Below are 14,656 nucleotides of genomic sequence, written 5' to 3'. Positions count from 1 at the left end.
GGTAGCAGAGCTGACTCTGTGCTGAAGTTTTGACACAAAGATAAGCATGAGTTAACACATTGGTTGTGCCAGGTCTCACCACATTTCACTAACCTAAGATTAAAGGAGAAAAGGATGCTGAGGACAACCTAGGAGATAAGGGAATCCTGACCATCTGAATAAATATTTCTTTATCATCTAAGTGTATATCAGAGGGAAATTTGTGTTGCCTCAGAAGAATAGAAATATGATGTCTATGCTGAAGTACACAATGACTTTTTATATGCAGCATCTGCCAGAGAATCAAAGCAGGAATAAGATTGCTATTGAAAGCACAGGTATGGTGATGAGGGTCACATAATCACCTCACCAGGACAGATCTCCCTATGTCAATATAGAAATCCCCTGTCAATTATTTCTGTTGAGTGCACAGCTAACTGCAGTTCAGGACTTCAGCAATGTTAAGTAGTAACTTAGAGCTACGTTTCAGGAGAATTAAATCGCCTAGTTTCTTAAGGCAGCAACGCTTATTTGGTCCACCTCTGTCTTCCTATATTTTGTGTGTCCTTGCCAATAGCTTTTGTATTCTGTCATCAGTCAGAGAAACACAGATTGCCAAATAGTATGTCTGTCATGTTCTATGAAAATATGTGGTTAGAGAGAGATGAGATACTAACTGTCCTCAGTATGAGCTCATCCCATAATAGATACCAGGAGTTAACTAACATAAAGGGGTAATTTATGAAAACCCCAGCTATGGGAGAAGATTCAGTAGGTGATTGTGGTTGGTTGGAGGTCAGGGAAGCCAGTAATAAGACAAGAGGAAACTGCACTTTATTAGTTTTGCTAATCACAGAACAATGTGCATTTTAATTACCAGAATAATCTGCAAAGTTAAAATCTGGAATACAGACAGACACAAGGATTTCTGTGGTACTGAATGATGTTACAGTGTGGCAGAGTAAAAGCTGTGCATGCCATTTTTAGTGTCTGATTGGCCTTGACAATAATGTACCATTTACAGCACTTTATACTTCCAAAGCCCATTACCACCACTAATTAATTCTTAGAATACCCCTGAGGGGTTCTGCTTGGAAGATAAGTTGGAGTATTACTGTTTTAACACTGAAAACAGAGACAGATCACTAAGTAATGATAGTGCTTGGAATAGAATTCGAGTAAAAACTCTTAATCAGCTGTGAAAGTAATGCCCTGCTGAAGATGAAAATTTGCAGCTATGCTTCAAAGTCGTATTTAAAGATAAACAGAGGTATGTTATATAAAAATATATTTCTCTAGCACTAGTGAATAAATATTAAAAAGAGTACTTCTCATGGATGCACGGGTACGGTATGGATTTAACTGATGCCAGCTCTGTACTAGTCAAACTTCAGCAGAAAGTTTTTCGCTAACCCAAACCTCAGTGTTGGGATATTCCAATCAAGTCATCAAAAGCCATCACCAACAAATAGTAAACAGTCCTCACTGTGCCTTATAGGAATAAGCAGTAATAGAGTTTAGTTTCCATTTCTGTGCAAATAAATGCAGGGTAAAGCTGTGTACTCTATAGATTGAAAGTGAAGCCACCTCATTCCCTCATATATCCAGCACTTTCTCAAATCCACTCAACCCAGAAGGGGTTAGTAAGCCACTTAAATTTACAAGAAATTTTTTATAACATGGCATGGTCCCTACTCTTTCTCCTTACCAAGGAATGGAGGTCTTGAAGAACATAAAGGTATCTTTTTTAAAAAGCAGCTACTTATTTTCCTGGCTTTTTATGATTGCCTTTCTTTTCTTGCTGGGATGTTTGTGCATACTTCTTGGTTTTTAATAAAAGCTTCCTGATACACACTGGAAAGATTTAATTTTTTTCTTGCTTTTTGTATTACTCCAGAGTACTACTTTGGTAGTTTACTGTATGTACTACATGGCATTCCTAAAGAAATAAACCTGACCTAACTGTGTCTTTCCTAAGATATTCATTACATAACAGCATAAAGAAGTATGAATTTCAAATTAAAATTTTTAATGAGCAGTTATTGACATTCCTGAATACAATCTTTATGTATATATAATTCAGTCAATTTATTCTCTTTATATGTAATAATTCTCATATATATATAACTTTTTTTGTCCCTGGCAGTCTGGGTTGGCCTTTTTTCATCTGGATGTTGCAGATTGTTTGTGCTTTGACATTTGGTGCAGTTAAGCAAGTGTGTGGTGATTGAGTTTAATGGATTAGACAGCAGTACAGAGTAATATAGTTTATATATCACTCACATTCTGTGTTTTATTTTTGTTTTTCCAGTGAATGTCATAACTCTACAGATAGAATAAAAGTGAGAGTATGGGATGAAGATGATGATATCAAATCTAGAGTAAAACAGCATTTCAAAAAGGAATCAGATGACTTCCTTGGGCAAACAATCATTGAAGTAAGAACACTGAGTGGAGAAATGGATGTATGGTATAATCTAGGTATGATCCTTACTGATTTCTTAAAAGAAATTTAGGTAGAATATTACTGTCTTTAACTTTATGACTTCAAAATTTGTAGCTTTGGTACCAATGTATGACTTTTAAAGTATTTAACAGGTTGATTTGAAAATGAATGACAGAACCCACACTGCCCCATCCCCCTGTGCCACTGGCAGGGAGGGGGTAGAGAAAATTAGGAACCAAGTAAACCTGTGAAGAAAGGATGGGTGAGGGGAAGGTGTATTTTAAGATCTGGGTTTATTTTTCATTATTGTCCTCTGATTTCACTGGTAACAAATAGATTTTCCCCCAAGTCTGGTTTTGGCCATGGAAGTAATTGGTGAGTGATCTGTTCCCTATCCTTCTCTCAGCCCATGGGGCTTTCAGTAGATTTTCTATGCCCTGTCCAGCAGAGGAGGGGAGGTGATGGAGCAGCTTTGGTAGACACCTACCAGTATCAACCCATCACACTCAGAGTAGTCCAGCTTGTTGGTAAAGTTTTCATAACTAAAGGAAAACAATAATAATTAGTACAGATGACAGTACAGAAAATTTACAGTAATTTCAGTCGAGAAGGAGAAAGTAGTAAATAAATAGCTGTGTAGCCTTGTTTGAATGTGGGAGATAAAATAAGAGATTCTTTACTTCATAGTTAGATATTCCATTTTGTGGCCTGAACCATGTGTACACTATGTGTATTGAAAGACATTCTTATTTTCAACAGCAGAACTCCCTGGCTTTAAAAGATTAAACTAGAATGATTTATGAAAGCTTTTCATATGACATACACATGTTCTTTGTAGTTACTAATGTATTATTTTTCCACTCTTCAGAAAAGCGAACAGATAAATCGGCTGTCTCTGGGGCCATTAGACTGAAAATCAATGTTGAAATTGAAGGAGAGGAGAAAGTTGCTCCTTATCATGTGCAGTACACCTGTCTACATGAGGTATGTTGGAGAAGTTATAGTATACAGTATAGAAATTACTGTTCAGTTGTTGCATGGATAAATAAACAAGGCTACAGAACATTGGAGCACTGAAACAAATAACTGCTGCTGCACTTGAGGACAAGTTTATTTTAGATTTCCCATTCTATATTGCTGAGGAAGTATCAGGTTCAGAGGCAAGGGTAGAACAACATAAGACCAACAAACAGATCATTCCTGCCAGGAGGTGTTAGAAAAAGAGATTGAACCAGACAAACTCTACCTGTATTTTTTTTTATTTAGCCTTTTGATACATGATTGTTAGCATCAGCAATATACAAACATTTCTATATATTACTGAAGTATACTGTAAAGTATTTCTTTTGTTTTACAGTAATACATATTTTGGAGAGTGAGAAAAAGGAGAAACACAAACACTATAAAATCTAATTTTCCTTTCATCTAGTTTGCTTTTGTCAACATTGAAAAAGATCATCACTGATAAATAGGTGTGTCTTCTGTAAGGTTTTCTTTGCAATTGATTATTCTTCCTTCACATAGTCATCCATGTAGAAATTCTATTCTGGAAACACAAGTAGTTTCTGAAAGCTGATAGCTAATACATGGCTGAAGGTTCACCACTAGCATGTAGCCACAAAATCCCATTGTTCACCATTTGTAAAATCAGATATTTAGGGCATTTATCCTGATCAATTTTGACCTGAAATTGCAAATGCTGGACTTATGAAGTAAATGACAATATTCAAATGCTTTAAGAGAATTGAAGAGACAGTTATGGGCTAATGAGCAAAACTGAAAGTATTTTGAGGTTTTAGGGGTTTTTTCCAATCACTGAATATAGGAAATAAAATGTTAGATTTTGTGGATACATATGAAGTTGGAGAATTTGTGAATAAATATGGAGCTAGGCAATCTGAGAAGAATTCTATGCCATGAATGTCAAATCCTAGCTTTGCTTCCAAGGGTACTAAACCTAAGCTTTGTTGCACACCTTGCACAATTTGAGAGGCACCTGCAGTATTTCTTTTAGCTCCCTGTAACTGAAGGGCTTAAGTAATGAATTTGAAATTTATTGGTCACAGATACAATTGAAATTGAAACACTTAGCAATAAGTATTACAACATCATGATTTCATTCATTAATAAGGACATATAAAAGAGACGCTTCTGTACTATTTTATGTTGCAGTCTTTCTGCGCCAGTTAATGGACAGGACTTTATATCAAAAAGATACAATATGCTGAATCACAAGCTTGCTGACTAGTTTGAGCCAGTCTTTGGAAAAATAAAAAATTCAAAAACTGACTAACAACATCTTGAAGACTATATGTAGAATATATTTTCAGAATGCTTCCTAAAAGTCAAACTTTCATTTTTGAAACATATCTTGCCTTCAGAGTCTGTTCCATTACCTGACGGAAGTGAAGTCAAATGGTGTGGTGAAAATCCCTGAGGTGAAAGGTGATGAGGCCTGGAAGGTGTACTTTGATGATGCTGCACAGGAAATTGTGGATGAATTTGCAATGCGCTATGGAATTGAATACATTTATCAAGCTATGACGTAAGTATCATCATGGCTGGCTTTCTGCTCTGCTGTCAATAATGTGGTTGAGGGAAGTACCAAGTCTCAAGCCTTTGTGAATTCATTCACTGTTTCTCTTCCATTCCTGACTTTAAATTCTTATCATTTTGTCCATCTGATGTTCATTAAAGTGCTTCTCATCTGCAGTAGCATTTTATAAGATATAAGCATTTTATAAGCTGTTGCTGGTATTACTGCTAATGCATTCCTTAATCCTTATGATACTGATATATAGCACAGTTCAGAAAGACTTCCAGTGTTCCGGATGCAACTGGAACAGGGTTTCACAAGCTCTGTACTCTTTTCTACTACTATGGAAGCTCACTAGTGGCAACAGTGAGCTTCCATAGTATATGTAAATAATTTGTGCAAAACATAATTAACAGTACTGAGCCCTATTACTGCATCATCCATTCTGAAGGAGTTATCTGAACACCTCAGAACACAGCACCATAGAGCTCAGAGGCCTGCAGATGTGAAACATCCATTGTGCGTTCTCAATTTATCCAGCAAAAAAGTTTTCTGGTGAAAAGGACTATATTCTGCTGGAGCTGTAGAAAAGCAGGAGATCAAAATTAGTCCTATAAATAAAAAATGCAGGCTTTTCTTTACAGACACCTGATATTGTGGGATTTTTAATCAGAACATCTCTCACATTTTTGCATCTCTACCTCCTAAGAAGAGTCTTATAATAAGTAAGAAGGTACCTAAAATCTCAAGTTTTCTTTTCTTTGCAAAACATATTGACACCATGTACTATTGCAATGAGCTTGTCTTTCACTTTATGGAGCTGTCTGTGAATTCTTGTATTGTTCATCTAATAGAAGTTCAGGGAATGTATCTTGTACTGTACACATTTTTATAACCTTCCTTCAAGGAACTTAGCATAGCAGAGAATAATTAATGAAACTTGAGAGCTCCTCTGTTTTGTGTTTATACTACATATCGAGGAATTCATGTGTTGACTTTCATGAGTATTTGTGTTTCAGTGTTTAGTTTCTCTGTAGCTCTGTGTGATTGTTATGTCATTTTTTAACTTATCCTGGTATTGTTTTATAACTTGATTTAAAATGGTATGGGATTTTTACCCAAATTAAGTGATAGAGTTGTTCCTGCTGTGTGTATCAAAATGAATTTAAGTCTTGATCAGAAATGAATTGTTAAGAGCTATTATTGACAGAGGGCTGGTATTAGCAGTTTGCATATGAAATAAAGGGCTGATTTAGCATTAGCTTTGTCTTAACTGTAGTCCCAGTAGCTGATTATCTCAATGTAACATGGCTGTATTTTTGACAACTTTAACTGTAAAATTATTTTTAATTTTGTTTTTCTTCATCTCTCGATGTATTCAAGTACTGCAAAATTTTCCAGAAAAAGTTTGAAACTGGTTTTAGAAATTCAGATGTTGCAAAAGTTAGCATTGCAAAAATAGCAATATAACTGATAGAAGTATATAAAATCTTTTTTACTTAAAAATGGTAGAAATTGACAGGTTATATTTTTATGTAAAGAAGACGCCTTATTATTAACTCAGTAAATAACATAACATACAGATATTCATGAAAAGTAAGTAAATTTAGTCTGCACATCTAACATAGATCTGGGCAAGTACTCCAACACATTTTTCAGGAGTCCTTACTCAATAATTCTAACCAAGCCATTTTAAGTTAATTGACCTGTTTTGCCTTGTCCTCTTTTTGTTCTTGCTTTTTTCTATACCTTTTCCCCTGAATTTTCTTGATGTTGTTGACTGCAAACCAGGTATCTGAGGGCAGATGTAATGAGAAAGTGAATTTACTATTAGATAGTCACAAGAAATAAAAGCTACGATTTCATTGTCCCCATACCCACATCCTTTTATATTTTAAAATGTTTCATGTCAATAATGAGTGCTGCCTTTTTGAAGGAAAGGCCTCAGCCTTTTTAAGTTGGGAATAAAATCAGTGATGCATGTAATCTCAAGTAATACTTGGAGAAAAATATACGTTCATATACGTTGTTTTGCTGAATCATCTGCAGACACATCTCGGAGCATTCAGACTCCGGGAAGAATAGTGAAGACACTAAGTCTATTTGTCATGAGGAATTTTCTTTTGCACTATTATCTCCTGGTTTTATTTCTTTTTATGAGATTACCTTTTTTCTGGAACAATTTTAGTGGCTGGAAGAAAATGTACAGCTTCTTGATTTGGAAAATTGAATTATCAGATTGCATTTTGTAACAAAGATCTTCTACTAAAACAAAAGCAATTTTCTACTATACGACAGAGAGAGAATTTGAATGTAATCACTTTGCCCAGAGGAATATTGTGTAAGAACTTTTTGCTTGAGAATCTAGTTGCAGAATACTTCTACTGCATGTCTCATGGTAACATTGGAAATTAAAATGTTTGTGTTTGTAAATGCAAAACTGATTAAGTTTTAATACCCTGGAATCCAGACCCCAGAGAGCATCTGCATTTTATCAGGCTGTGTGAGTTTTAGGATGATGTATTCATATTTGTTTTAAAGATAGCTATTATAAAAAGTTTCAGTGCCACTAAATGATAGTCAGTCTTGACCCTTTTAAGTATAGATAGATGCCATATGCTGGAGTAGGAGCATATGCCTTTCTGCATTTCTACACAACAGAAACCTGATTAAGCTTCTCTAAAGTACCCCTGTCCAAAGTGATTTGGCACCTGTTCCACTACAGCAATAAACAATCCCACTTGTCTATTATTTCTGGTTCATTATAGTGGCTTTGTCATCTATGATCTCTTAATAAACCCTGCAGATTTCCTTCTGGCCCTCAATAGTTATTTCTATCTTCGCCTTTGGAGCACAGAAATAATATTTCAAAAATTTAGTCTTGATTTTCTAAACACAGTGAATATACTCATACTGAAATGTGGGAATCAGACCAGGAGATACCACACAGGTTACCTGTCTTCTCTAGTCATTGTCCCTACTTAGATCTTATTCACCAAACTTAGAAAGATCATGAATTCAGGTGTGGTTGCACCTCTTGCTGGAGATAGGAGCATCTCCACATTTTTATGAGATGAATGCAGACACTTTTTCCCTAAAGATGCTGACTTAGAAGGGGTGTTTTGCTCTCAAGATAAGGATTACAACTGCACAGTTCCTGAGCAAGGAAATCTGCTTTAAGTTACCAAATGTAGAATTCATGTGAATAGAAAAACAGCCCAAGCTAAAATACAACAGAAACACTGATTTTGTTGCAGTAATTGCAGCTCTTTGAAGTCTTGACTGTACAGGTTACATAATCCACTCTTCTTTCTTATGACTATTTTATACTTCCATTCCTCATGGAGTCTGTACTAGGAAAAGAAAAGCGAGACCATTACAGCCATTCTTACATGGTTCAGATGAGAATTTTTTTTGGTTTTTTGATGGATAACAGCCAGACAGACACTTTTAGCTGCACAACTAGTATGTGTCTCCCAGAAGTACAAGCAGGGATGTGTGAGACAATCGGGGGGAAAATAAGCATCACAAAAAGCAGGAAGAAAAAGTAGAAAAACAGCACAGTGATCCTGCTGCCCTTTATTTTGATGACTGGGGGGACTGATGGCAGTTTAGGCTGTAAACTCAATGTCTAGAAGGAATCAAACTGAAATTTTATTTACCTACATATATTAAGCCACACTCTGCAGTGAAGAAAAAGTAACTTTTTTCCTGTCATTCATCTTTCAACTTTATTTACTTCTCTTTAGAAGGCAAAAATCCAAGCACTTATTGCAGCAGTGTTTGACTAGAGGCTGGAATTACACATAATATCAGCAGCCTGAATTTACTGTGTAATAGAGTCAAGCGCAATAAAAGCTCTATTAAGATCTTTACTTCTTACTGGCAAGAGTCACCACAGGTAGAACCTAATCAGCAACATAGCTCTCATTCCAGCAGGTTAATGGGCACTAACTATGTCATCTTGTTCTCCTGCTAGTTTTCAATTAATGTGGCAGCATTACAGAAAGCTCACAAATCGCCCATTAAACTAATTTTTTATTGATAGCATTTGCCTACTGATGAGTACAGCACATCAATTAGACTCCTTTCTTTGCTAATTCATGCTAGCAGAAATATTGGAAGAATCCCAGGCACTGTCTATTGGTCAGAAAATTGCATAGTAAGAAAGTTGGAGCAAGCAGGCCTGGCTTCAGCTTATGCAGTGCAGCCTTGCTCTAAAATGTGTGAGATTTAGCAATGGTTGCTATGACATCATGTGCCCACTAGAAATTGTTAATAACTCATGCTACTGGCTACTGTTTTCAAAGCCCTGAAAAAACAAGGATAGGGGTTTACTTTGATTTATTCATTTTAGCAAGCAGAAGGAATCCAAGTATCTTGCAGGTAGCTGATAACCAGAGTTATCAGCGCTCTGAGTCATGACCCATATTATACTCTTAATAGGTCCTGTGAACATTAGAGATTTTAATTAAATGATGGAGAGAAACAAAAATCTGTCACACATGCTTTATCATAATTTTCACTAAGCACATTACAGGTGAAACAGTGCAGTGATACAATAAGGACATAAATTACAGCAATTACTTTAAATTTTCCTTGTGCAAAATTGGTACAATTAGGGTCTATTCTTAATATAAGAATTCAGTACAGGTAGTTCATTGTGAAATGCTTAGGGGAGCCTTCAGAAGACACCCTGAAGTGTTGACCCAAACAATATTTCCATGGGCTGTCATGTTCCCTGAAGGCAATTGAGGCAGCTTCAGTGATTTCTTTGCTCCTGACTGCTCCTTTTGCCTGCCTCCAGCCTCAGCAGAGCATATGTTTTAGGTATGACTCTAAGGCCAGTGGGGTTATTAGTGCCATTTTATCTCCAGATTGATGTTACTCAGGCACTAAGGACCTTTAAGTCCACTAAAAGACTTTTGGAAATTAAAGGTCATCAGTATTAAAAGTATTAATTATTTTGTCAATTTTTTTATAATTTTCTCTGATCATCCCTACATATATTTCCCAAACTTACTTGTAGATAAGGAGATATTTCTATTAGCTTTAAAGGTTGCCTTTATTGGTGAGAACCACCTGGCATCACTATTGTATTTTATTACAAAGGAAAGTATTATTCTTCTACTTGACAGAAAACATGTGACATATGTTTTGAAAGATTTTTCTGAGGGGTAGAGAACTGTGTTTTTCTTTTGTTGAATTCACGTTTCAGTCTTCAAAAGCACTTCTTGAAAATACTGGCTATGAATTAAAGGTTTGGTAACACTCTTCCATGAGCACATAGCTGGGAATGCTGGGCTCTAGTCCTGGCCTATGTGGTTGGTTTCTGTGTAGTTTTGAGCAGTTTCTCTCAGTTACATAAAATGCAGATAATAGCACCTAATAATTGCCCCTACAGGAAAATAATCTTGAATAATGCCTTGAAAGATGATTTGGGCAGTGACAACAGTTAAGGGTATTTGGCTTAAATTCTGCAGGAGAGTTCAATTGTACCTTCTGTTAATTTTTTTCTTGGAAGGGCATTAGTGCCCAGGTGGTTCAGGCCCAGCACACTGCTCTGCCTTATGCTCCTGAGGAGGAACAGGAGAGAGGAGCCAGGGACTCCAGCTAAGGAGGAGTGTGGGGCCAAATCAGGACCTTTAGTCATACGGAGCCTGATGGCAATTTCTTAATCCTCTTCTCTTTGTACACCCATTTTTACCACCATCTTTTCCTAATCCCCCACATTCTCTTTACTATTTCTGTACATTTAGTCTTTATCCCTTTCTCTCTCCCAGTCTTGTGTTATTATAGATCTTGAAATTAGGTATTTATGTTTGCAATGATATGTTCACTCTCCTCATGTGTCAGATCTTTCATTCATTTGTACCTCTCATGTTTTGTTGTGTTATAAACTCTGTGTATGCTTCCAGCAGGCATCTCCTGTTTCATTAAACAAGTAAACAGCGCTGCTACATTGCACCTCTGGTTTTTGCTCGGGTTTAACCTACTGATTACCTAAATTTTACTGGCCTAGATCAAAGTGGAAGAATTTCAGTTAGGGCCTAATTCAAATCAAGGTGAACCCAGAAGCTGCTTGAAGCACCTTTCATTAATAATGTAGGGTAAAATAAAAGCCACAGTAGAGGGCTGGTTTGAGTCTTTTAGTTGGCAACACTTAAATCTTTTTCTACTATAGATCTCTGTGACTTTCCATGATGATGAGTTAGAGTTTGCTTTTTAGGTTTTCTTTAATAATTAATGCTTTTGTTTAATAGCAATTAAAATAGTTAAGCCATGTTTTTGTGTTAAGGATTAACAGAGTAAGAACTGAATGTGAATCTAATGCGGCCAGTTTGAAAGTATCAGTGTGCAACAAGTGGCAATTGTGTCAAATGTATCTGGATTTTCCTCATGTACATCTGTATAATTTTCCATCTGTATAATTTTCCACGAGGTAGCCTGAAAGTTACATCATTAGAATTAGAAAGAAATTATAATAGAAATAGAAATTAGAAAGAAATTATAATCTTTAATAACTGTTGGTTTGTTTGAATTTCAGGCACTTTTCCTGTCTCTCTTCTAAATACATGTGCCCTGGTGTTCCAGCAGTTATGAGTACATTGTTGGCCAATATAAATGCTTTCTATGCTCACACAACAGCAGCAACTAATGTGTCTGCTTCAGATCGCTTTGCTGCTACTAACTTTGGGGTAAGTAGATTTTCTTTTTTAATCGAGTTCTGGTCCTTTTCTTTTTTCCCTATTCCATATTAACTTCTACATTGATTTTTTTTTAATTGCTTGTTTTAAAGAATAAGGGTTGTTGTCAGCTTTTGAAAATTTTACCCTGAGTCTTTAAAATCAATCCTCATAAAAGCCAGAGAAGATGCTGCTCAGCTCCTTGTGAGGTGTAGAGGGTAGAAAGCACTGGCACACATTCACAGCACTAAAATCTCCAACAAACAGGTTTTTGTTTTATTGCAGTGGGCCTTGCAAACTGCTAACTGCATTAGACTAAGTATTGGATGCAACTCCTTTCTTGGGCTGTGTCATCAGTGAACTCACGTTAACCTAACGGATGTAGCCATAAATGCTGCTCTTCTCACAAGAATCCATAATAATGGGCTCTCTCTGATTTTTGCTAGAATTTTTGCTGGAGAATTGTCCAAGTCCTGGATTTAGGTATCGGGAATTTTAGGAGGAAGAGTAGCATTTCAGGATGTGATAATACTTCTTTTGTTGTTGTTAATTTTTCTTCTGTGGAGAAGTATCTCACAGCGTGGAGATAAAATATAACATAAAATTATGAAATTATACATTTTTACACATAAACCAAGAATTACTTAATATCTTTGTTGAAACAAGTCTTCTCTTTCAATGTTCAAGCTTTATTAGACCTTTGATGCAACTTTTGAAATTTAGAATGGTTTTTCTGGATTTTTGTCCTTTTTTCCCAATTTTCTAATGATCAGAACTACTTTTGTCCTCAGACTGGGCAGAGATGAAGTCCTTTCTCTGATGGTAATGCCAGTTTGCCCCTGACGCAATTCCAATCCAATTCATAGTTCAACAGATGGATGGAAAGAGAGTAGTAGGCATCACTAAAAGAGATTTGGAGCTCTTTTTTCAAACAATTGACTTATAGGCGAAATATCAGATTATTCTTCTTTCCTGGGTCAAAAGGCATTTGTTAGTGAATAGCTGCACATCATTCATCAAAAAGAACATCTCAAATTCAAGTCCTCAGGCTACAGCTGGGAATGATTTGGCTGACTGAATATTTCAGTAGAGCTTTATAACATGACAAAAAGGTCTCTTTTGATTGATCCCTTAAGGGAACTGTGCCAAATTAGTGGGGTTTGGTGTAGGTTAGAACTCCACTGATGAGAGACCATGCACAAAGACTCTATTTTCAAATTCCCGATCATCACATTTGAGGGATGGTAGAGATACAATCAGTGCACCCTTAAAGCTATCAGCTTCTGCTTCTTCCAGAAGTCTGCTGCTTTCACATAGGCTGAGATTTCACAGTTTTGTGCAGTAGACTATGGAATATGTTCTAACATGGTAATTAGAAACTCATTAGTGTTACTTGAAAATGGCACAACTCAGCTGGAAATCTCACAGCTAAATTCTTTCATTGCACTTTCATCTATCAAGATAACAAGTCAATCTTCACATTTGAAAGGAAAAAATATCATTTCGTTGTATTAGTATTTCTTAACTTATTCCTACAAAAGTCACTTTTTCAGAAATAGAATTTTCAATCATAATTTTGCACCAAATTCTGTAGTAAATGAGCATCATTTCTTACTTATTAAAGGAAGGGAGAGATGGTTTCTTCAAGAGCTTAATCAGTTGCAGGGCAAATATAAGACAGGAAAATGTTGCATTGCAAAATCTTTGTGACCCTCCCTAATGTATTGCACAGCTGCACAGTGTTTAATGCAGACCAGGTATACAACGTAGAAAGGGAAAAAAAAGTGAATGAAGTGCATCGCCTGGCCTTGAAACACAGGTGTTTCAAACCATCACTTGTATATGAAATAATGGAAAACAAATTGATTTTCAAATAAGTTAAGAGTGGAAAGAAGCTTTCTAAAACCCCAACAATTACAGGAACCTGTAAATTCTAGTGCAACATATTCTTCTTTTCTTTGTACAGAGAGAAAAGTTCATAAAGCTGCTGGATCAATTGCACAATTCTCTGAGGATTGATTTATCTAAATACAGGGTATGTACAACATCTTCTATTTGAGTCAACAGGAAACCCCCAAAACCTTTGGAACGAAAATTTACAGAATTTAAGCTGTTTAACACCAATATTATTCCCATTTGACAAAAAGAAAAAACTTAGTATTTCCTTTCCAAAAGCTATGAATAGGTCAAGGGATTATCACATATTCAAAAAAGAGTAGTATTCAACAACTTTGATTAAATTGGTCTATACCTAGTCTTAAATTGATTAAGTTAATTCATCTGGGAATTACCTTCACTGACTGAGGTAGTGCAAAGTGCAGTTACTGCTGTATTTTTTGTGGGAGCCTGACATCTTTGCTACAACTTGCAAGCTAAAATCCTGGTAATGTTGAAAGAGTCTTGTCTCCTTGTTTTTCTATTTGGTAGGAATTAGTTTGATTTCTGCCTCACAGAATCTCCTTCCCCTGAGCTGTGCTCCAATGCCAGCCTTTCAGGAAAGCAGGCACTGGGTACCTGCCAGTTGCCATTTGGTTCTGAACACCCACTCCTTCTCCAGTCCATTGGGTCATGAAACTTTTGGACAATACCAAAGTTAAGGCTTCATCACTTGTGGCTCTCTCCTTTCAGCTTCTAGGAGTGGCAGCCTCCAGGTCAAGGATTTGTCTGTTCATGTGACCTGCTCTCCAAAACTGGAGGAGAAAGGGAGTATTTAAAAGAACCCCAAGGCATTAGAGAGAATGGAAGTTGCACATACTTAGTTTTTAAGACCATATCCTTCATGAAGGAGATATGTTCATGCTAAGATCTTTTCAATTTGAAGAATGCTGTCCAGACAGTATCATAGCATGAGGCTGATATTTCATTAGTAGGAAGTTATTTAAATAATGCTATTTCACATCACTCTGTCAACCCAGAGATCGTAGCAAAAATTGAATATATTATTTCTACATTAAATTTACTACTGCATTTATGCCCCAAAATTATGTTTGTGCCATGCAAAACCCATGA

The 14,656-nt window shown here is 36.1% G+C and overlaps 1 protein-coding gene across 1 annotated transcript in view; it reads left to right on the top strand.

Moving 5' to 3' along the window:
* The window catches only part of UNC13C (unc-13 homolog C), a gene marked incomplete at both ends in the record, with an annotated part of 123,101 nt that overhangs the window by 44,382 nt on the left and 64,063 nt on the right, over positions 1-14,656 (top strand). The window contains 5 exons of the mRNA XM_084213730.1: positions 2,291-2,460; positions 3,294-3,409; positions 4,807-4,970; positions 11,509-11,659; positions 13,614-13,682. Coding sequence (XP_084069856.1) covers positions 2,291-2,460; positions 3,294-3,409; positions 4,807-4,970; positions 11,509-11,659; positions 13,614-13,682 — 670 coding nt within the window. The remainder of the gene's footprint in view (positions 1-2,290; positions 2,461-3,293; positions 3,410-4,806; positions 4,971-11,508; positions 11,660-13,613; positions 13,683-14,656) is intronic.

This window comes from Fringilla coelebs, assembly GCF_963513975.1.
Source record: "Fringilla coelebs genome assembly, chromosome: 12".
In the NCBI taxonomy this organism is placed as follows: Eukaryota; Metazoa; Chordata; class Aves; order Passeriformes; family Fringillidae; genus Fringilla; species Fringilla coelebs.
The sequence above is the reverse complement of the archived record's forward strand: the minus strand, read 5'-3'. Positions and strand labels throughout refer to the sequence as shown.